This window comes from Moschus berezovskii, chromosome 4, assembly GCF_049115385.1.
Source record: "Moschus berezovskii isolate FMDL1 chromosome 4, NW_MosBer_1.0, whole genome shotgun sequence".
In the NCBI taxonomy this organism is placed as follows: Eukaryota; Metazoa; Chordata; class Mammalia; order Artiodactyla; family Moschidae; genus Moschus; species Moschus berezovskii.
The window spans coordinates 91,235,103-91,258,899 of record NC_142463.1 but is presented as its reverse complement, the minus strand read 5'-3'; the positions used below and the strand labels follow the sequence as shown (position 1 = coordinate 91,258,899).

The following is a 23,797-nucleotide window of genomic DNA, read 5'->3' as shown; positions in this document are numbered from 1 at the left end:
GTCATTTATCTTTGTTGAAATTAATCTGGTTGATTTCACCCATGATTACAATCTGCTAAAAATCCTTTTGACTCTTAAAGACCTCAATTTATAGTAGTGCTGTCATCTAGAAATTCGAAGAGCTTGATTAAAAATAATCAACCCTGTTAGCTCAGCTGGTAAAGAACCCACCTGCAATGCAGGAGACCCTGGTTCGATTCCTGGGTCAGGAAGAGTCACTGGAAAAGGGATTGGCTACCCACTCCAGTGTTCTTGGGCTTCCCTAGTGGCTCAGCTGGTAAAGAATCCTCCTGCAATGCAGGAGACCTGGGTTCGATCCCTGGGTTGGGAAGATCCCCTGGAGAAGGGACCGGCTTACCCATTCCAGTTTTCTGGCCTGGAGAATCCCATGGACTGTACAGTCCGTGGGGTCACAAAGAGTCGGACACGACTGAGTGACTTTTCACTTTCACTTTCATAGCCATATCATCACCAGCAGCAGCATCATTGTCATTGTCTCAGGATCCAAATGGAAGAAGGTTAAACAAAAGCAATAATTTGCTGGTGTGCAGAGTCAAAAGAAGGCCTGCACAACTTAACCACAGGAAAGGCAAAAATAAAGCTGATCCTCTCCAAGAATTAGAACAGGAACTCAGACCTCCACCAGATTTCCCTTTCCATCTCTCATCTCTTTCTACTGTCAGCCTGCTTCATTTCTAACTACAATCTGGCTTTTCCCCACGGCAGAAAGCATGGCAGCCAATGACTCCAGAGCTTTTTAAGTAGAGTTTAAACTTCTTTGAAACAGATTGATCTGGTCTCAAGGGTAAAAATCCAGGGGAGGGAAAAATTTGACCAACACCACCAGCCAACAGTATAAATGCAAATCAAACTCACAGCAAGAGACTAAAACGAGGGTTACCATGTGATCCTGCAATTTCACTCCTGGGCATATATCTGGAGAAAACGCTAATTCAAAGAGGCACACACTCCAGTGTTCAGAGCAGAACTATTCACAGCAGCCAAGGCACGGAAGCAACCTAGATGTCCACTGATAGATGAATGGGTAAAGATGTGGTATATGTATATATAATGGAATATTACTCAGTCGTGAAAATAGATGAAGTAGTGTCATTGGCAGCAACACAGATGGACCTAGAGATCAGCACAGTAAGTGAAGTAAGTCAAACAGAGAAAGACAAATATCATACAATACCACCTAGATCTGGAATTTAAAAGATGATGCAAAAGAATGTATTCATAAAACAGAAAGAGACTCACAGACATGGAAAGCAACCTTATGGTTAACAGAGGAGATAGTGGAGGGTGAAGAGGAAAAGACAAATTAGGAGTTTGGGATTAACATACACACACTACTATGCATAAAATAGATTTAAAAAACAAGGACCTCCTGCATAACACAGAGAACTACATTCAGTATCTTGTAATATCCTATAAGAGAAAAGAATCTGAAAAGAAATATGTACATTATATACATACACACACACACATATAATTGAGTCACTTTGCTATACATCTGAAACTAATCCAACATTGTAAATTAACTATGCCTTAACTATACCTCATTGTAAATTAACTTTACCATTAAAAAAAAAAATGGGTAAAAAAGGAAAAAACCATGAGATACCACATTACACCCACTAGGGCAGCTAGAATCAAAAGACAAAGGGTAACAAGCATTGGTAAAGATATGGAGAAATTGGCACAGTGATTTATTGGTAGTGGGGATGTAAAATGGTACAGTTCCTCCAACTGCTGAACATAGTAACCACATGTCCAAAATAAGGAAATCCATGGAGGCAAAAAGTAGATTAGTGGTTGCTTAGGGCTGAACTGAACTGAGGGCTGAAGGGTGGAGTGTGGAATTGTCACTGCTGGATGAGTACTAAGTTTCTATTAGGGGGTGTTGAAAATGCTCTAAAATGCTCCCCAGTGGGAGCAGGGATATTGGGGAAGGCTTGTAAGAATATAACAGCTCCTCTGAGACCCTGCTCTTCTGGACAGAGTTTATGTCATAATGGGGAGGGGAGGGGTTTGGTTCCTAGGAGTGAGTAAGATATTAGCAGACGAAATATTGGATGCCCTCTGCACTGGCTATTCATAGAGAATTTACATTTACCCAGATAAAGCATTGAGGGCTTCTTCTGAATTATCTCATTAATTATCACAACAACCTTGTAAGTTAGGTTTATAAAACCCATTTATATTGGTAGAGGCTCAGGTTATGTAACTTCCCCAAGGACATTTAACTATTTAGTAAGTAACATTTGGCTCTAGTTCAACCCCATATCTGAAGCCAGTCTCCTCTCTCAATCATTAGGCCATACTGCCTCCTTCTGGCCTGAAATGAGTTGGTAACAATTCTGGAAAGCACCAGTGGAGACCTGAATTTAGATCCTGTCTTCATTTCATTTGCTTATTACTCTCTCACTGAAGGACACCCTTCTAACATGAAAACCAGGAACTTCCTTTGCTGTCCTGGGACCATTGTTGGTCATCTTTGAGAAGGACCAGAAGACTCGAGATGGTTGCTCAGTGCCTGCTAGCCATGCTGCTGTCCCCTCCCCATTCCTCCAGCTCGCCCAGTGTATAGAGAACTGGGCAGGAACACACCTTGCTGCAGTCATGATGCAGTACATCTGTAGCCGGTTAACCCTCTCAAAACAGGAAATAAGGGTCATCTGGCAAGATGTATGCTTAGTGAACCAATGCAGCTTATTTTCCAAGTGCTCACAAGCTGTCCGCTTAATAATCCACTCTCAAATTCTGCCAGCAATTGGTTGACAGAATCAGTGGATGCCAAGCCTGCTGTGGTTCCTTAGGCCTCCTTTCCCCTTCTTTAAAGATACTGATACTTTAGCCTCCTGGGATTTCTCTGTGACATCAGGATTTCTCAGCCATCATGAGCAGTGGTTCTATAACACCATCTGCACATTCTTCCTGTCTCCTGGGGTAGGATCCAGGTGGGCCTGTGATGGGACTCCATTGAAGACAGCTGGCCACTTGCCTGCTCTCCACTCCCCTACTTCAAGCTCTGGATACATTTTTTCCACATTTGTCCCTGCCTTCCCAAGATAAAACAGGTTCTTCTTCGTGGAGAAGGCAGAAAGCGCATGGGAGTTGCATTGGTCAGCTTTCTCTCTATCGTCTGTTTCCAGCAGACCATCTGCCCTGCAGATGAGTAACTTTCCTTCCAGTGGCGAAAACAACCTCCCTGTGTTCTTAGCATTTTTCACAACCTCAATCACTGAAATGTAGCCTTCCTGACACTGTTCTTACAAACTCCCACCATCCCTCATTTTCACCCATGGTCATGTACCCAATGTCCACCTTTCAATCATGTTATCTAAAAATTTCTTCATCACTCAGATGGTTAGAACTTGGAACAATCAGCTCATCAGCAACAGAGACCATGGTTTTCAGAATGCCTAGGTAAAAGTAAATGTATTATTTGTAGAGCTGTACACGTCACAATGGGGCTTCCCAGGTGGTTCAGGGGTTAGGAATCTGCCTACCACGCAGAAGACATGGGTTCAATCTCTGAGTCAGGAAGATCCCCTGGAGAAGGAACTGGCAACTTATTCCAATATAGCCTGGGAAATGCTATGGACAAAGGAGCCTGCCAGGCTACAGTCCATGTGGTCACAAAAGAGTCAGACATGACTCAGCAACTAAACAGCAACAACAAATACGTCACAACAGAATTATGACCTAGGTTACTTATTATCTTCATTTTTGAGACAAGGAAACTGAGGCCCATAGTCACATTCCCCCAAGGTCAATCTGTGATTTCAGGTGGAGCAAGGGGAGTCTTATCAGAGCCAGGTTCTAGACTACTTCACTGGAAGCCACTCCCGAGCATCATGGCAGAGAAGGGAAACCTAATATCAGTGCTCCCAAAGGAGCTCTCAGTGGTGTGACCGAGACAGCTCGAGCCAGAACAAAGGGCCTAGACACTGAAGAAGAAGGAAGGGTGCTGAGAAGCTTAAATGGGGTCATTCATCCAAGTATGTGTCAACCATGGCACACCTTTGACCAAGCCCTTAGGGTTAGGGGTGAGAATTTCACAGTTCTGCAATTGCTCCCCCATCACCTTCTACAGTCTTTCTGGACCCCAGGACACCTGGGTCCTTCAGGACAAGTGACTTGGAGCCTCACAATTTCAGTAGCAACAATTCCAGGTCACCCTAAGGCTATTTCTGCTCCGGACACCCAGAGGGCACAGAGGCGGGGAGAGGTGGTGGTTCTGGCTTTGGTTAAAGGAGTCATCACAGTTCTTTACTTAACGTGGCCTTTAAATGATCTCAATAAAGAAGAGGCTAAACACTTAACTGCGGCTGAGCATATCTTATTGATTGGAGGAGAAGGCTCTGGCCTGTTTGCCTGGGGCTGAGCAGGAGCCAGGCCAAGCCGGTCCCAGAGGGTGGCTGTCAGGGTGTGAAGTACTTAGGAGAGTTTCTCTGAGCTCTGAGAGGGGCTGGCACTGTCCCAAAGTGGCTTCACAGTTTAAGGGGCTGAGTTTTGGAACTCATAGACCCCTTGAAGACAGTGGGATGAGGTGAAAGGAGGAGAAAGCAGGAGGTGTGGGTTTTGCTCCCAGCTGTACCTAAACATGAGCAATCCACTTCACGCCCCTAGCCTCGATTCCTGCATCTGTCCAGTGGTGATCGGGGTTCCAAGTTCACAGGGTTCTGGAGCTTATGTGAGTCAAATGTGTAAACGTGCTTTGTAAATTATAAATTTTCACATAAATAGAAGGCAGTTTACTCTTCATTATTTTTATTACCGTAAGAGAAATCGTGTTGTTCTGCTTGAAACTTGTCCATGGCTCCTCTTTGCACTTGGGATGGAACCCGTGCTCCTCGTCGGGGGCCCCTGGACCCCGTATGGTCAGCCCTGCCTGGCCCCCACCTGCTGCTTCAGTCTCCTTTTGTAGAACTCCCCACCTGCCCTGTGTGCCAGTCCTGCTGGCCCTTTCACTGCTCCTAGAACAGGCCAAGCCCCTTCCTACCTCAGGGCCTCCATACTGTCTGTTCCCTCTGCCTGGTATGCTCTGCCCCAAGTATGTGGCATGACTGGATTCTTTACCTTCAGTTCAGTTCAATTCAGTTCAGTTCAGTCACTCGGTCATGTCTGACTCTTTGCGACCCCGTGAATCATAGCACGCCAGGCCTCCCTGTCCATCACCAACTCCCGGAGTTCACTCAGATTCATGTCCATCGAGTTGGTGATGCCATCCAGCCATCTCATTCTCTGTCGTCCCCGTCTCCTCCTGCCCCCAATCACTCCCAGCATCAGAGTCTTAGCTTAAATGTTACCTCCTCAGGGAGGCCTTTCTGACCACACTCCCCCAACCCTAAACTGCACCATCTCTATTCTCTCCCTGGAAAGAGCCAGAAGTTACAATATTTTTATATATTCACTTAAGTGTTATGGTCTTCCCCTGGAAGGATGCTGGCTCTGTGAACATAAGGACCTTGTCTGTCTTGTTCACTCACGGAGCGTATCACAGTACCTGACACATAGCAGGCACCTAAATAGCTGTCAGATGAATGAATGAATGGGTGAATGGGTGAATGATTAGCAGGGGAGCCTGATTGCTGCTTGTCTTTGTCTTTCAGATATGGAGACATGGTACCCAAGACGATTGCAGGGAAGATCTTTGGTTCCATCTGCTCGCTGAGCGGTGTCCTCGTCATTGCCCTGCCGGTCCCCGTGATCGTTTCCAACTTCAGCCGGATTTACCACCAGAATCAGAGAGCGGATAAACGCAGGGCACAGAAGGTAAGCCTCAGACCCGGAAGCGGGTAGGCCACACCAAGAGGGTGCCCTTGGCCTTGTGCCTCTGTCACACAGAGCTCCTGGGAGAATCCCTGCACAGACGGCCTCTGGCTTTGGAAGGTAAGCAGCCCTAGGTGCCTTCCCACCTACCAGTGTCCTGCATGCCAACCACAGTCAGCTGCGCAAGGTTGCAAACTCTCAGTTAGCCAGGGTTCTCCTTGTGGATATTCTGTGCAGTTTCCTTGGGCCCTGGCCACCCCTCCTAGACCACAGCTAACACTGGGCAGTGCCTAGACTCCTCCCTTCCACAGCCAAGAGCTTGCTGGGGAGCATAATCGCTTTTCAGTACCCTGTAATAGCCTATACCAAACAGAGTGACAAAAATAAATTTGCTAAAAAGAAAAATGAATACTCTGAAAGGAGAGCATTCTGAGACCATTGAGTTCAGGGACAAATTGCACAGCGGGCTTTAGTCACCTCAGGGTATCGTAGGATAGGGCATAGAACTGCCCTTGACAGTCGGGAAACTAAGCATGGGTCCTGGCAAGGTTTCCAGTGATGTCCAGTGAGCACACCTTAGGGAGGCCGGGCAGGGCGAACAGGATGAAGAAAGATGCATGAAGGTTTTGGTGTCCAGAGAGAAGCCTCCTTTCCTGACGGGCCTCCACCTCACCCTCTGAGCCAGCTGCAGTTCACCTGCATTTTTTGGACATCTGGCTGGTGAAGGTTCTTGGACCCAGGGAGCAGTTTTTCCTTTCTCTTCTGAGCTAGGCTGAAATACTCCCCTTTCAGCAGCATCTCAACCTCCGGGGGGTACCATCAAAGCCTTTCTGGGTACAATGGAGTGGGAGGACCTGAAAGAGTCGCTTAGGGAGGCCTGAAACGTTATGTTCTTACTGTATTCTTTCTTCATTCATTCATTCCACACATGTTTACTGAGCACCTACTATGTGCCAGGCCCAATGCTGTGCAGCTGGGTTACTTCCTCACCATGTGAGCCTCTCTCCTGGCCTTGTGTTTGCAGAGATAACCCTCCAGTGGCAGAGCTTCCTTTATATTAGAGGGAGCCATAATTTCAGAACACATCTGTGTATGCTAACTGAAACGAAGTCTCAAAGTTCATGAAAGTTAGCTCTGAAATGTATAATGATTTGCATGTAACAATACTTAATGGGGGTTTCCCTGGTGTCTCACTGGTCAAGAATCTACATGTAATGCAGGAGACCCAGGTTTGACCTCTGGGTCGGGAAGATCCACTGGAGAAGGACATGACAATCCAGGCAACCCACTCCAGTATTCTTGCCTGGGAAATCCCATGGACAGAGGGGTCTGGCAGGCTATAGTCCATGACATAGCAAGTCAGACACAACTTAGCGACTAAACCACCACCATACTTAATAATATATATCAGAGAGTTATATAATAAATCCAGCTGGTCCCCACTTCCAACATCTCCTCTTTTGTGTGCCCCTGTGGTCATCTCCTTGCCTTACTGTCTCCCTCTGCCTGAGCAGTGATATACTTTGACTTATCCTGACTGGGGTCTGTGATGTTGTCAGCCTGCCTTGGGTTGATCTGCAGTCCTCTCCATCCCCTCCAGCACCAGTTTCTACCTCTTCACCCAAGGTCAGGGCTTCCCCACCCTCATCCCCTGCAAGCCAGCCCCAAAATAGAAGTCTTATCTCTTTCCCCATTCAAGTCAGCTGGCAAGTGTGAACAATATCTACATTCATTATGCTGTCCTTAAAAAGGGGGCAGGAAGAAACTGGGATCTCTTTTCCAAATCAAGGAGCCTAAAGCCCTGAAGGGCTAGGGGTCCTATAGCAATGGCAACCCTGTTCTTCACTGCTCACAGCACCCGCCAGGGCTGACACAGGGTTTTTGAAGAGCAGGAAATTTTCCTGAAATCCTCAGCTCTCACACCAGCCCACAAACAGCCCCACTCGAGCAGGGCTTCAGCCACCCCTGCATAACCTTCCCTTCTGTGCTCACGCCCTTACCTGCTTCTTAGAGCATCACGTCCGCTGTCATTTTGCCCTCTGCAAAGAATGCTGTGGGAGCCATTTCTCCACACAACTTTACAGAATTCATCCCATGTGATTAAGATACACGAGGAATCAACTTGGGCATCTTCCTCCTTCTAGCCCCTCACGACGAGAATCCCTCCCTCTGCTTCCCTCTTCCCTCTCCCTCTTTGCTCTCCCTGGAAATCAAAGTAAATATTTATAGTGTTTTCATCTTGCCTGGATACTGTCCCTCCTCATGGTCCACTCAGCTCTGTCTCTTTCACGTTGGGCTTCCTGTGAGAAGGGGAAAAAGACAACACAAGAATACTGCTTACTTCCAGCCCCAGGTCTATCACAGCAGTGAGGCAAGGCAGGCAGGTCAGGGGACTCAGTGGGGAGTGGAGAGATGGGCCAGGAAGGGGGTAAGGGGAGTTGATGACAGCTCTCAGCTCAGACCACATACTCAGGAGTCATGAGGGTAAGCACTAGCCCATGTGCCTCGGGTGGAAAGGACCAAAAAGTTGTCATCCCTTCCCATCATGACTGATTTGCTTGGGATTATTGCTGAAATGACTCTATGACTCTTTGCTACTCTAAGCCAGGTGAGCTGGAGATCAAGTAAGGAGGCAATGGACAGAGAGAGGGGAGCATCTGAGTGGGGATTTTTGTTGAAATAAGTATAGATACACATGTAGCTATAAACTTATCATATCCAATGCATGGGCATTGACATAGCTACAACCCACCAAGCCTATTCAGACTGCCCAGTTTTGCTTGCACCCATGTGTGCCCGTGTGTGATGTTTTATATACTTTTATCACCTATGCAAGTTCACACATCCCCCACCTCAGTCAAGATACCACACAGTTTCAACACCACAAGGATCCCTTGATACAGCTCACTGTATCTCTTAAACCACTCCCCCAAACACCCCTCCACACTGTCTCTAAACCCTGGCAGCCATTTATCTGTCCTCCCTTTATAAAGTGTTTTCGTCTTTTAAATGGTGTATCAATGGGCTTATATAATAGGTAATCTTTGGAGATTGGCTTTTCCCATTTTGTTGTAATTTCCTCTAGATTCATCCAAGTCAGGTGAATCAGTAGTCTGTTCCTTTTCCTTGGTGAGTAATATTCCCTGGTAAGGGTGCATTCCAGTTATGATCAACAATTTGCATGTTGAGGGACACTGAGTTATTATACGTAAAGCTGCTGTTAACAGCCACTTGCAGGTTTGTGTGTGAATATAACTTTTCTTTTCTCTGAGATAAATGCTTAAGAGTGCAATTGCCCATGGTCTCTTTTGGCTTTTCCAGTTCTCTCTCTTTCTCCTTCTTCTGCCTCTCCCAGGGCAGAGATGTCAATACTCATGCTCCAAGGACACCTGGCAGCCAGACAGCTAGGAAGTGCTTCATCGTGAAAGGCCTCTAGGGGCCCACAGAATTCTTGAGCTTATTAGCCTGTACCAGGAACTGTCCCCAGAGTGGCAGGATCCTCCATCCTGACCTCTCCTCTGAACCTGGCATCTCTACAGCTGTTGAAAATGCAAGTTTTGGGCTTTGCTCATCAGGTTAAAACTTGCCTGAACAGAGCTGAAATTTAGGGAAGGAGAGGGATGTTATGGAAGCAGCACTGGCCTGAAGGTTTGAAGATCTGAGCTGAAGTCTTGCCCTGAAAACGTCACTTCCCCTCACATCCTCCATTTCTTTGTCTTCATCTTTTTTTTTTTTTTTCCATTTCTTTGTCTTTAAAACAGCCTAGATGATCTCCACATTCTTTTAACTCTCACACTACTTCTGGCCATAGAAGAGAGGGAGGCTGACCAGCCCACACAAGGACTGAATCCATCACAGTGGCTTTTTTAACGTGGATTTCTGGCCGACTGTGCAGGATCATCTTCCTTCCTGGGCCATCACAAGCCTCACTTGAGCAAATACTCAGTGCAAAGCTCTGTGCTAGGTGCTTAAGATAAAAATACGCATAAATCACAGACTCTGGCCCTCAGGAGCTCAAAGTCAAGCCAAAAGTCCTCACCAAATTACATGTGCTGGGTAGGGTTCTGTAAATACATTGCAGACCTCTTTATCCTGTGTGGGAAATGATTAAACGATATAGTGCATTTGATATGACAATCTGTTGCTTTAATAGAGCCCAGGGTAAGATAAGATTAAAAGAAGTGCCACAGAGGAGAGCAGGAGAATCTTTCATCTCAAGAAAGTAATGAAGACAGAGCCCAGATACAAGAAAGGTCTGGCTCTAAGTGGTGCAATCAAATTATATAAGGCTATAATGAGCTTGACACAATTGGATTTCCATACGCAGCTCTCAACACCCAGCACTCACCCAGAACAATAACAGCACAGCCTCAAATGATGGAGGGCTTGCATGAATGCAGACGTGGAGCCAAGAGGAGAGGTGGAGCCGGATCCCAGGGAGGAGAACTGACTTGAATGCATGTTCTCTGCTCAGAGAGAAGAGGAATGAGGGGCTTGCTTACCGACCTTTCTCTCCCAGCTTCCTCTTTTCATTCTCGATCTAGAGGAGAGTTCTTTCTCAGATTTACAGGCAGATCTTCCAGGCTCAAGTGCTGACCTCTTCCCCATATTTAGAAACCAGGGAAGGTCGTTGACTTGTCCCTGCAAGGACATACTGGCCACAGGGGGACTTTCCAGGACACCATAGGTATCATGTGTTCTTTGTGCTTCTGTTGAGAGCCAGAAGCCAAGTCCCTGGCCTCCTTTTAGTAGATGAGCCAGACCAGCAGGACACTTGGAGGGGACACTCGCCCACGCTGGGGAGAAGGTGACAAGAAATGAAAGTTACCACAACTTTTCAAGGACACCTCTGTTCGGAGTCCATGCTGAAGTTAAGTGTGGGTTTTCCCAGAGGCAGTAGGAAGGACCCCTCTGGCCTAGCATAGGGCTGTTAGTCCACGTGGGCTCCTCTGCTTCCCGGAGCTGGGTCTAGATCCACAAGAGCCCAAACGTGAAGCTGCATGTTTTTAAACCAGCAGGAAGCCCTCTACCCATCCCTTCTCCCGCCCAGAGCCTCTTCCTGTGAGGCCTCACTCTGCGGATGTGCTGCTGTCATGGTGACACCGATTATGTTTCTTGGGAAGGAGAAGAGAAGCCAGCCTGTGCAGCATGTCCCGCCTCTCCCACAGCCTCTGCAAACAGGAGAGACGAGCATGCATGGCTGAGGTCCCATGCAGTCTTCCTGTGGGATACTGCTGCAGGCCTCTGAGGATGGAGCTGGGGAGATTTCCGGGGCCATAACTAAGGCCAAGGGCTTCCCTGGCGGCTCAGACAGTAAAGAATCTGTCTGCAATGGGGGAGACCCAGGTTTGATCCCTGGGTCAGGAAGATCCTTTGGAGAAGGGAATGGCTACCCACTGTAGTATTCTTGCCTGGAGAATTCCATGGAGAGAGGAGCCCAGCAGGCTACAGTCCATGGGGTCCCAAAGAGTCAAACACGACTAAGCAACTAACATAGCTCAAGCCAGGGCAGTATATGGAAATATGTTCCATCTTCCCCTCTCTCACCCACATTGGGCCCCTTGTCACACAAACATGCATCTACATTCGTGCCCATAGACATGCACAACAAAACAGACATATAGAAACATACCCCAAAGTCAGACATGAAATTGTAAATTCATCTATTGATTTACAACTTGCTAGCCACTGGAGAGATACCAGTGAGCAAAACAAAAACTGCTACCTTCGAGGACTTTGTTTTTTTTATTTATTGGGATATAGTTGCCTTACAACGTTGTAAGTAGTTTCTGCTGTGCAGTGAAGTGAATCACCCATTTGTATACACATTTCCTCTCCCTTCTGAATGTCCCTCCCATCTAGGTCACCACATTGCATTGAGCAGAGTTCTCCACACTATACCATAGGCTCTTGTGTGCCTGTGTGCTAAATCGCTTCAGTCATGTCTGACTCTTTGTGACCCTATGGACTGTAGCCCACCAGGTTCCTCTGTCCCTGGGATTCTCTAGGCAAGAATACTGGAATGGGTTGCCATACCCTCCTCCAGGGGGTCTCCCTGACCCAGGGATAGAACCTTCTATGTTGCCAGTATTGGAAGGCGGGTTCTTTCCTACTAACACCATCTGGGAAGCCCCCACAGGCTCTTACTAGTTATCTATTCCAGGCATAGCAGTGTACACACGTCACTCCTAAATCTCCCAGTGCATCCCACCCCCTTGTTTCCCTGCTTGAGGTCCATACGTTTGTTCTCTACGTCTGTCTTTATTTCTGCTTTGCAAATAGGTTTATCTATACCATTTTTCTAGATTCCACATGTATAGCCAGACCTTGAGGAACTTTACATTCTGGTGGGGAGAGAGACAGTAATAAGATAACTATATAGAACATATACTACCTTAGTAAGGAATGCTACAGAAAGAATAGAAAGATGGGGAGGAGTTGAGGGCCACATGTACACACTCCCTGATTTTCTCCTAATTAACTGGCATTTGGGCACCCGCTGAATGCAGGGAGAAGCACTGGACCCTAGGGGAGAATCAGGGAGCTCTAACATGTGCTCCTTGCAAGAGCCTGCAGTCTGGAGATGAGAAATACCCTGATGCAATACTGAGTGGATAAAGGTCATGAAATTTGGGAGACAGAGGGAGGACTTTGATGACTTTGATAGTCCCCCTCACTCTTTTATCATCTCTGTCAATCACAGAAGGCCCGCCTTGCCAGGATCCGTGTGGCCAAAACTGGCAGCTCCAATGCCTACCTGCACAGCAAGCGCAACGGACTCCTCAACGAAGCGCTGGAGCTGATGGTAGGTGCCCGGAGGCCCTGGGGCCGGGAGGTGGAAGGGAGGACGAACTTGGTTCCTCCCCCCGGGGGCACCAGCACTTCTGCCCCAAACTTTCCCCCAGTAGCAGCCCTCTCCACATACCTCTTCCATAGGGTTATCATTGTATCCCTAAGCCAGCTTCAGCTTAGGTGCCCCTAGCCAAAGGCTGACATGCTCTAGGGTGACCCTAAAATTGGGCTCATCCCGATTTTTCTGGTGGAGAGAGCAAGGAGATGGAGAGAAGGCGAGCCACTAGCTGTACACTCAGTCTCCCTCTTTCCTCCCTAGGGCACCCCAGAAGAGGAGCACATGGGCAAGACAACCTCACTCATCGAGAGCCAGCACCACCACCTGCTGCACTGCCTGGAAAAGACCACTGTGAGTCCGGCCCAGCGCCACCTCCTTTCTCTTCCCTGTCCTCTGACCCTTTTCCACGGTCAGAACTTACAGAGAATGAGCCCTGTGCCCACATCCTCACCCTGGGCCAAGCTTCAGAAGTCAAAGTCTGTCCCCTTAGATCAAAAGAGTAGCGAAGAGGTCTCTATCAACCCTCAGAAGGAAGACGCCAAGGGTCGGAGGCCAGCTCTGTCTTGCAGTGGCACAAAGGAGGCCACTCCCCTGGACTTTCCACACAACCCCTCTATCTCCATCCCCATGGCCCTTTTCTTAGTTACTGAGGCCTAAGGGCTGTGTCTGTCAGTTTCTCAGTTCTGATGGGCATCACTCTTCAAAAGTAGGGCTGAATTTATAATAGATTTCTACAGGACAGCAGAGAAGAATGTCAACTTCTGTCCCAACCCTGGGGCTAGATGGATGGAATCTGTGGGTCCCTCTGCTCGCTCCACTCCACTTGAAACAGGAGACAGTGAATGAAAGAGGCAGGGCATAGATTGCTCTAGTCAGGGATTTTACCAGTATCACCCCATCTTAGCCCACCCTGCGATTCTCAGGGAACTCAGATTCTGAAAGGCTTATTGTTAAAATAGAGTCATGGCTTAGGGTGCCCCAGCTGGAATGTGGAATGATGCTTGTGTCTCACCAACAGGCTGAAAGGAAGGGCAGTGGGGCCAACCCTGGACCCTTGGCAAAAAGTGTTAGAAATAGTGGGGAGTGAGGAGAAATCAGGCTGGACAACCAAAGAGGGACAAAGGGAAACTTTGCTGTTTCTTTCTAGGCTCTCCCTCCCCAAAAAGCCTATAGTCAGGGCTCAACACACTAAGGAGGGAAATTTCTAATTCTCAGTATTCCATATCCTGGCCTCCCAGATGAGGGGGGAACAGATATTAGATGACTCTTAGATGAGACAAAAGGAGACACTGGATGGCAGTTGAACCCAATGAGGACTTCCAAGGTGGGAAGGTACTCTAAAAACTCTAGTTTCCAGGATTTATCAAATATTTCATAGAGTTAAGAACTGTATATGCATATCTAGAATTTTTCTCAAAGATTCAGAGCTTGCCAAAGAAATAGGCCTGGACCCAACTGCCCTTTCCAAGTTGCATGTGCTGGGTGGAATGTTGAAAGGATATGGGTGAAATTTAATATTGGGTTTGAAGGGATGGAATGTTGGCATTGAAGAAATGAGATCTTGGAATTGAGGGATGGAATGCTGGAATTGAAGGGGTGGAATGCTGAATTTGGGGGAAAGAATGTCAGATTGGGGGTGAGGGGATATTGGGATTAAAAGATGGAATGCTGGAGTTTAGGGGAGGAATGTTGGACTCCAGGGGTGGAATGCTGGGACAAAGGAGGAAGAATGCGGGGAGCAAGGGTGGAATGCTGGGACTGAGAGACTGAATGTCAGAACTGAGCTTGGGAATGCTGGAATGTACAATCAATGGTGTTTTTATCTTCTGTTGGCATGTTGTCCTGTAGGGGTTGTCCTATCTTGTGGATGATCCCCTGTTATCTGTACGAACCTCCACCATCAAGGTATAACTTTTTAAAACTTTGATTGATGTTTCTCTCTCTGATTCCTCTGGGTCTGTGGAGTCTCCTCTTTTTACCCCCTGGTCTGGTTCTCTGCATGCGCTGTTGATTCTTCTGGGGCTTATCTGACCTCTGCTGTCACACCCAGTACCAGCTCAGGCTTCCAGTTTTCTTGTGCCTTTCTGATTCCCTTTTTTGACCTCCCCAGGGGCTTGGAGCGGTGGTGGGACATGGCACCAGTGTTGGTATCCTGTGAGTGTCCATGTGCCATGTCTGTCTATGGCCCCACCCCCCAGCTCCACGGGAACTCCTGGTATCGAATGTCGGGGCTGGTCTCTCTCTCTCTGAATTCTATTCTCATGCTATTTCTCTTCAGACTTTCTCCTCACTCTGGCAGCCTTGGCTAGACTGTTCATGCCATAGATGTTTAGTCACCTTGGCCAAACAACCATATTATAGTCATACTGTGTTGCAGTCCACCCTATCCTGATGGCCTCCATTGAGAGTCTGTTAGCATCCCCTCCCCATGCTGACACTTGACCTAGGGAATCCTGTGCCTTTAGGTGTATTAAGGAGCCATACCCCATAACCAGCTTCCCTGGCAGTTCAGTAAGTAAAGAATCTGCCTGCAATGCAGGAGATCCAGGTTCGAACCCTGGGTTGGAAAGATCCTCTGGTGAAGGGAATGGCAACCACTCCAGTATTCTTGCCTGGAGAATCCCATGGACAGAGGAACATGGCAGGCTGCAGTCCATGGGGTCACGAAGAGTCGGACACGACTAAGTGACTTTCACTTCAACCCATAACCAGGTGGGAAAAAGAAACGATAACTGACACTGTGACCCCACTGGCCTTCAAGAGCAAAGCTCTCCCAATTCTGTGAATAATTCAATGCCTTTAAAATCTTGTGTCTCATGCTTACCCAGGATTCATAAGGACCTCACCCAGTAAAGCCAGAAAAAGACAACCTGGCACACCCACTACTCATAGTCAGGGACTCCTTGCCTGCTGTCCCTGGGGGGGATCCTGTCAAAGCCTACAAAGTCAGGCAAGTCTTTGCTTCCAGCTCTGAGGATGCCACGAAATTCCTCCATATCCTCTATATCCCTTCAGCCAAAGCCATAGATGAAGTACAGGCAACATTGTGATTTCATGACTGTAGTCTCTGCCCTTCAGTCTGATGACCAGGGCTGCCCATGGGAATCGCTTCCTTGCTTCCTTCCTTCCTTCGATGCCTATGGGACACCCCCAGGTCTGGAATGCTCCTTGGTGCTCCAGGCAGCTGGGCACCCTCCTCTCAAGGCCCAGAACAGAGCCAGGCAGAGTGCTGGGGCTCATCCCGCCCCCGCCCCCACTTCCTATCTCTGTCTCTTACCTGTTCTCCCTCTGCTTCCCACAGAACCACGAGTTCATAGATGAGCAGATGTTTGAGCAGAACTGCATGGAGAGTTCAATGCAGAACTACCCGTCCACACGGAGTCCTTCGTTGTCCAGCCACCCGGGCCTCACGACCACCTGCTGCTCCCGTCGTAGTAAGAAAACCACACACCTGCCCAACTCCAACTTGCCGGCCACCCGCCTGCGCAGCATGCAAGAGCTCAGCACGATCCACATCCAGGGCAGCGAGCAGCCCTCCCTCACTACCAGGTGGGTGGCTCCCATCCATCGCTGCCTAAGGCTTTTAGGAACTCCCTGGGCTTCCCTTGTGGCTCAGCTGATAAAGAATCTGCCCGCAATGCGGGAGACCTGGGCTGGGAAGATCCCCTGGAGAAGGAAAAGGCTACCCACTCCAGTATTCTGGCCTGGAGAAATCCATGGACTGTATAGTTCGTGGGGTCACAAAGAGTCGGACATGACTGAGCGACTTTCACTTTCATAGAGTGATGCCATCTCTGTGTTAGGAGAACCCTGGGGTCTTCAGCCCTCCCTCCCCCATATCTAATGCAAGGGCCTCCCCCACCTTCCTTCTCATTCTTGCAAGTTAGCCCAAAAGTCCCTCCTATGCTTTGGAGGATACTATAGCATGTTTAGGCCCAAGTTGGGGGGTAGATATGAGAAGTAAGTAGCAACAAAAATCCAAAAATGACCTCCCTGGTGCAGAGAATGGACTGTTTTCTCAAGAAAGTAATTTTCACAACTGTATTATGATAAGCCATGGCTTATCCCAGGCTGATTTTGCATCACAGAGTGACTCTGCTTATATTTAGGCCACGTCCCACTACCTCCAATGAATTGCAAGGAATTCAGGGGAAGTAAAATCAAGTGACACAAATGATAGGTAAAGAGTACACTGGAGGGGAATTCCAAAGCCCAATATGCATGACTTTTGCAATTTGGGGTAGTTGAGGAATAATCATCAGAATGGATAATTACAGGCCAATTACCAAAAGCAGAGATGGAGGGACACCCAAACCACCTCCTAGTTACTATAAGCTAGACATGTGGAGGGTCACAGAAGCTTTGGAACACTAGCAAGATGAACCATCATCAACTCACTCTTTTTTTTATCCCAGTCGTTCCAGCCTTAATTTGAAAGCAGATGACGGACTGAGACCAAACTGCAAAACATCCCAGATCACCACAGCCATCATCAGCATCCCCACTCCCCCAGCACTAACCCCAGAAGGCGAAAGTCGGCCACCCCCTGCCAGCCCGGGCCCCAACACGAACATTCCTTCCATAGCCAGCAATGTTGTCAAGGTCTCTGCCTTGTAAAACCACTGGACAGAGGGCCAGTGCAGGGAGTGGGAGTGAAGGGGGCTGGCATGTTGGTGGGTGGCCACTGGGGCCACTCCCTACCCCTTCCCCACTATTCCTGCCTGCCCCGTTGCACCCCTAGCACTGAAACTTGTGCCTGGAAGAGAAGGAGGCAGCGAAGGGGCACGTGAGGTTCACTGCTGCTGGCGTGGACGCAGCCCTGAGCTACTGCATCTCGCTGGGGTCAGAGGAAGGGAGGACGGGTGGGGGTAGGGAAGGGAGGTGGGGGTACAGGCTGTGAGCCAGGACAGGGCCCGGAGTGGGGGAGCCTCAGACCAAATAACCGATGTTTCTGGAGACCCCAGTGAGGAGAATACAAGACCAAGAGCAGCACAGAGGCCGAGCTGTCACATGCAAAACAGGAAGAAAATATAACACTGTGTATTTAAGCACCTTTTTCAAGGCTCTTAATGGATAATATTTATTCATGGGAAAAGGTGGAAAACAAAAACACCAACGGAGTTTTGTGAAATGTTTTTCTCCATGGACCCAATACCTTTGAACCAAAACAATGCATTTTGTGAGGGTTTTTGTTTTTGTTTTTCTCTCTCTCCTTTTATAGCAAAAGCTTTTAGGCTAAGAAGTCAGTTACTGCTGAGTTCTCTCTTCGTTCCCCCAGGTAGGTGAGGTCAAATGAGTCTGGGCCCCACCACCCAGCTGACCTGCACAGAGCTGCCCAGTGACCACAGAGCAACACTCACCCTCTGTCTGTCCCCGTCTGCTTTGTCTCTCTGCTTTACCCCCGGGTGTTTTCTCTGCGTCTAGCCATTTGTCTTGACATGGACCCCGGTGATCCTGACACATGTTAAAGAAGGCCTTCTCCACTGCCAGGCACCTACAGACGCATGCCTGGGAGTTCTATTTATGTGAATGCAGTGGTGGAAGAGAACAGACAGAGCAAAATGGGCATTTAGGGATGAGGGACTTCTACCTTAAAGAGCAGAGTGCTTCCCTTGTGGTTGGAACCACCGGTGTTTGAAATTTGCATTTCTGGGGAAGAAAGGGAATGAGCAGATTTATCACTTTGGGATCTTGAAAAAGGAAACAGCCAACACTGGAGAGGCACAGGAAATTCCAGCGTGTGCCAGTGGAGAGAGAACAGAAGAACCCAGGGCTCCCAGCGGCAGCTGGCCCCTGTGGCACCTTTCTCTGTACCCTTCTTTCAGGACCCACCATAAAGCCCATCCAGAGCTCTGCCAAAAGGCTCCATGAGCAGTTAACCGCCAAGAAGGCAGTGGTATGGGGACCAAGCTCTGACTTATCTCATACCTGAGGCAACTCCCACGGAGGCTGCAGAAGGTTAAGCCTGTGTGCCTCATGAACGATTCTCTAGAGTGAAAGCAAGTAAGAGATTATAGATGATTCTTACCTGGTCCGAATGATGCCTTGGGATCTGAAGTCTTTAGGCCAGCTATCCCTGAAGATAACTGAAATGGGGGAGAAGCCTGATCACCTCCCTGAAAGTGAGGAAGTAATTATTTCCGGAGAACCCAGACACATTTCTGTGCAAGTGGTTTGCAGCCGCGTGGGGCTGGGAACACTATTTCTGGAATCCAATCAATTTTCACTGCTTTTAGCAGAGCAGGTGGGCCTTGGGGTTAGTGACAAAGCCCTTACCACCCTTCCCAACCCCTAGCTAGCCTACTGCAGTCTCTCTACCTTGGATTCTGAGATACAGGAGTTCCTCAAGAACTCTTTATCCATTCAGCAACTTAGTGATTAGCTGTTTAATCATGAGCCAAGAATTTTTCTGCCCACCAGAGGCATCCAGATGAGTTTCACTAACCGGAAACCTAAAAATTACCTTCATTGGCTTCCCTATGACCCCAGCTCTATTGACTCTGCAGAAGGAGAAAGTCAAAGGGTTGTGACGTGGCACCTAACCAGAAGGTGAGCAGCAGGGCAGAGGAGAGGGAGCCTTCCACTTTACGCTGCCCTCACTGGTCACTGACTGGGTCCTTTCTCTGGGTCTGACCTCAAGGATTTCCCCCTAACCTGAGAATGGGGGTGGTTCTGGCCCTCTGAGCTCATGGTAGAAGTAGGCAGAAAGGCTTTACAACTACAGAGGAATTCGTGTGTACACACACACACACAACAACAACCTAAATACACTCGGGAATAAGTTCAACCCATTCATGTCATACATATGTCTCATTAGGGAAGGCAGAGGACTGGGCTGGACTCCATTTAAATGGCAGGCCAAAGACTAGAAAACTTTTCCCTTGAAAGAATGGATAATGGAACAAAGTTAGGAAGCTCTAAAGTTTCTAACTATGTATCATGAGAACTGAACGGGGTGAAGGATAAAGAGGAAAATAGGAGCATGGTTACATATACATACGAATGAACTGTGTTTAAGAACAGACCATCGCAGAGTAAGAATAATGACTGCTCCAACCTGGGACCTGTTTAGTAGTGTACTGGGGGAGCATATTAGTGGTTCCCATAAAAATTAATGAAGAAATTTTAAATATCACGTCCCAAATAATTTCCTGTTGTTTTTTTGACCCTAATGAACTGAATGTCTTGTATTCCTTAAATTTCATTTCCAAATCTCACATTATACCAGGTCCTAAACGACCATTAGACTAACCCTTTCAGCTCCATCTCTCAATGTAGCCTTAGCCAAAGATGAGAAATCCACTTCACTCAAGAAAATGGCTTGTCTACACAACGGAATACAGCCAGAAGGGCCAATACTGCTAAAGGGTATTTGTAAGTAAACAAAAAGGCCAAATGCGCCACGTCAGTTTAATGTTTAACTCAATGGCCAGTGACTGAAGAAATGGGATATTATCAGGGTTTCCAGGGGACAATGGCTTTCTGGGGAAATGACTTGAACTTTTATAGTTTGTTCATGAACCACTTCAGCATAATAAGATTCACAAAACTACCCATTCAACCCTACTCAACATTAGGGAGGGTTATAAACAAACCAATAGGCTACATTCAAATGAATGGAAACTTAGAAAACATGGAATTAAGAGTATATCAAACTAGAAGAGATTAGAGACTATCTAAGTCATTTTACAGTATAGGCTGATGCCCAGAGAAATTAAGTGACCTGCTCAAGGTCATGAGGTCACTTAATGACAGGGCTCGGATGAGAACCCAAGTCCTTTGAATATTACTAGTCTAATGCTTTTTTCATTACACGCATTGCCTCTCAGCAACAATGCTCAGAAAAGACCCATCAGAGATTACTTGCTATAACTAGAGACACAGTCATGTGTGAATGCCAATTATTACTTGGACACAAGCCCTTTGAAATCACCTGACTGTACCAGTATAAACCATACCTTGGAAACCACCAGCCACTAGATAGAATCAGCTAAGGACTATCAATTCTGTCAAAAGCAGGTGAGTAAGTGTACAGTCAGGTTTTTTCAGTCCAATGCTGTCTTTCCAATGCCCTCAATGAAGAGAGGGCTAGGACATTTTAAAGCATACTTTATGTAGTCTTTAATCCTTTCTACAGCCTCTGGTGGTAGTAGGTCAAGAACTAAATCTTTAATTCACAGAGGGGAAAACAGGCAGAAAGAAGCCGAGTGACATTCAAATTCACATGGCAAGTTAGTGGCAGAACTCAGATTGCAATCCAGAGCTTAAGACATCTTGCCCTGGGATTTTTCCCTTGACATTATGTTGTATTACTCTGAGGCTCGCTTATATGTTTAATACTTGGATTTTCAGAGCCATCCTGAGCCAGGACCTCCAGAAGCACACACTGTACTATTCCTCCTTCATCCCCTCCTTTCATTACCAGTGTCAAGCTCAAGACTAATTGCATAGAATCCTGTTCAAAAGACAAGATATTCTCAATGATAGTTAAACACGTGAGTCTACACTCATACAGGAGGATAAAGTCAGCAAGTAGAAAAGTGAAAGTAAGAAAACTAAAAAATTTGAACAGAAATTAAAATGGCCAGTTAATGCTGATTCACAATTAACAAGCATCAATTTGTGGATATGCTTGAGGACCTGACCCAGTTTTCAAACAATGATTCCTGCAGTTCAGGATCATGTCACTTTTTAGGATTGATCTAAACCTAGATGTTTAGGCTATTAATGAATTCTAGTGATCCAGGCTCCCTCACTTCAATCACCAGGGAACTACAAGGCATAAACATCCTAACGCTGTTAATCTAAGGCAATATTAGTTTCCCTTCTCATCTAGTTGGCATGGTAACCATAACAGGAACCCAAAAGACTATTTTCCCTTTCTGATTTCCTTATGAAATCTCAGCAAAGCTTTAAAATGAGTGAAGGAAAAACGTTATGACCCGTCACCCTTGGAGCCCAAACAGCATCATGATGAGCATCATCAGAACTAAGAGAAAGTGGATCAGAAAAAGAAACAGCTTTAAAGGGGTTCCTTTTGAGTCTTGTTTTCAATTCAGAATGTTCTGTGTCTTTCTCATCAAGTGTGGGAATGAAATTTCTCTTAGCAGGTTTCTCAGCTACACTGGATGATGTCACACTAACCAGTGTAGGGCACTGACCCAAGTCCTGGGGGGCTCCTTGGACCAATAGACTATTTTACAAACCTGGGTGGTGGGAGGGATGGTATATTTTTGATAATCAGACATTCCAATGTAATGTTTTCCTTAGAGGTCACCCTCCCCCATTAATGTTATCGTGAAAAACATCAAGTGTGTTCTTTTCTATTTTCATATAATAAATGGGCTTTGCTTACCAACATCACAATGGCAAAGAAGAAATACTGTACAAAATTGCAGAAAGATAAACATGTGAAATCTTTCTATGGAAACAAACAAAAAAAACCAACTCTTGAGTTTCCTGTTGTCTTCTTTTGAAACTGTAGTACATATGTTAAAACGTATATCATTTACAGTATTGAGTCATGTGCCACTGCTGTACCTGATGTATCCAATCTGGATTAAACAATGTGCCACAAAATAATTATGACTGTTTAATACCTATATTCTCCTGCTATACACTAGAAAATAAGGGTAATTTGAACAGACTTTCTCCCTAGCCAGAAAAAGTCACAGAATCTCAGAAGAGTGATTAAGCTCTAGTCTCATCTTCCCTTCCCCATCCTCCCTCAATGCGAGCAACTCCTTTATGACATTCGAGATGGTTCTTGCCTGCTTGTATACTTTAGTCATGGATGTTCACTAACAGGGAAAGCATTTGATTGCATTTGTCAACAGCTCTATTTTGAGACTCAGCCCTGCATTACTGAAAGAAAATAGGCTTTTATATATCCGTATTGGTTCTGCTGAGAATACACTGAATATCTACCATCTAAAACAACATCTCAAACTAAAAGGAAAACTCAAAATTAAATGCTACATAGAGTATAGCAAAGAGCTCGGATATTAGAGGATGGAGCACATGTTCAGGTTCTATCATTTATATGATTTCACATCAGTTTTTGTGTGTGTGCATGTGGTCACACCCCGCAGCGTGCAGGATTCTTAGTTCCCTGACCAGGGATTGAACCCTTGTTCCTTGCAGTGGAAGCACGGGTGTCTCTAACCACTGGACTGCCAGGGAAGCTCCCAGTCTCTTCTCTCTTGGCTTCAGTTTGTTCCCTCATCTTAAAAATGAGGGGACTGGATTAGATATCTTGAAGATCTGTTCTTAGTAATTCTGGTTCAGGTAGTGAGAGCAACTGGCATTTTCACATTTCACCATAATGTGGCAAGAACAACGGGAAATCTTTTGATTTCCCCACAACAGCTGTCGATGAAAATTATAAGGTTAAAGCAAATGTAAGGTTTGATGTGTGTAAATGTAAAGCAAATGTAGAAATGTAAGGTTAAACCAAATGTGTGATGCCAGAAGGCCCTGATTTGGCTGTGAAATTCATTTCTATCACTAATGTTCATAGCTTTATCATCCACTAGGTGTCACTACAGATCCACAGTTCAAATAATCTGGAGAAGAATGAAATCAAATGCATGGTGAGCAATATGTGCTTTTTCATGAAAAAAGCACTAAATGTTAACTGGGGTATACATGCTTGTTCACAGAGACACACACACAAAAAAAACATATCTGTCAACATGAGAGAACCACCTGTAATGGAGTTCCAGTGTCAGTTATGACTATCAAAAATATAATTTTAAGATTAAGATAGGGTTATTTATATTTGAGGGAGGGGGAAAAAACTAAGACTTTAAACTACTCCCTTGACTTGATCCATTAAGTATCATAATTTCTGTTCAATTATTTTTAGTGTTCAAGGGCTCTTAACTTTAAACCATTTTTTAAAGGTTAGCGATACTGTTAGTAGCTTAGTCACGTCCAACTCTTCGTGACCCCATGAACTGTAGCCTGCTAGCCTCCTATGTCCATGGAGTTCTCAAGGCAAGAATACTAGAATGGGTTGCCATTCCCTTCTCCAGGGGATCTTCCCAACCCAGGGATCAAACCCAGGTCTCCCACATTGAAGGTAGTCTTTATGGCCTGAGCCACCAAGGAAGCCCTTTTTAAGGTTCGGTTCAGTTCAGTTCAGTCGCTCAGTCGTGTCCGACT

General features: G+C 46.5%; 1 protein-coding gene and 1 long non-coding RNA gene across 5 annotated transcripts in view; one reads left to right on the top strand and one right to left on the bottom strand.

Moving 5' to 3' along the window:
• Positions 1-22,565, top strand: part of KCND3 (potassium voltage-gated channel subfamily D member 3) — a 226,768-nt gene extending 204,203 nt beyond the window's left edge. For 2 of the 4 annotated variants that reach the window (XM_055403860.2, XM_055403861.2), the window contains 6 exons: positions 5,622-5,784; positions 12,485-12,586; positions 12,893-12,982; positions 14,480-14,536; positions 15,933-16,180; positions 17,047-17,498. In XM_055403860.2, coding sequence (XP_055259835.1) covers positions 5,622-5,784; positions 12,485-12,586; positions 12,893-12,982; positions 14,480-14,536; positions 15,933-16,180; positions 17,047-17,248 — 862 coding nt within the window. In that variant the 3' untranslated portion in view covers positions 17,249-17,498. Of the gene's footprint in view, positions 1-5,621; positions 5,785-12,484; positions 12,587-12,892; positions 12,983-14,479; positions 14,537-15,932; positions 16,181-17,046 lie in introns of all 4 variants that reach the window. The other 2 variants (XM_088835573.1, XM_055403863.2) reach the window with 2 other exon arrangements.
• Positions 7,937-10,741, bottom strand: LOC148778087 (uncharacterized). The gene is made up of 3 exons (XR_016037254.1): positions 10,610-10,741; positions 10,130-10,247; positions 7,937-8,081 (listed from the first exon to the last, which is right to left on the bottom strand). It is a non-coding gene; the product is annotated as an uncharacterized LOC148778087 (long non-coding RNA).
• Positions 22,566-23,797: the final 1,232 nt, after the last annotated feature.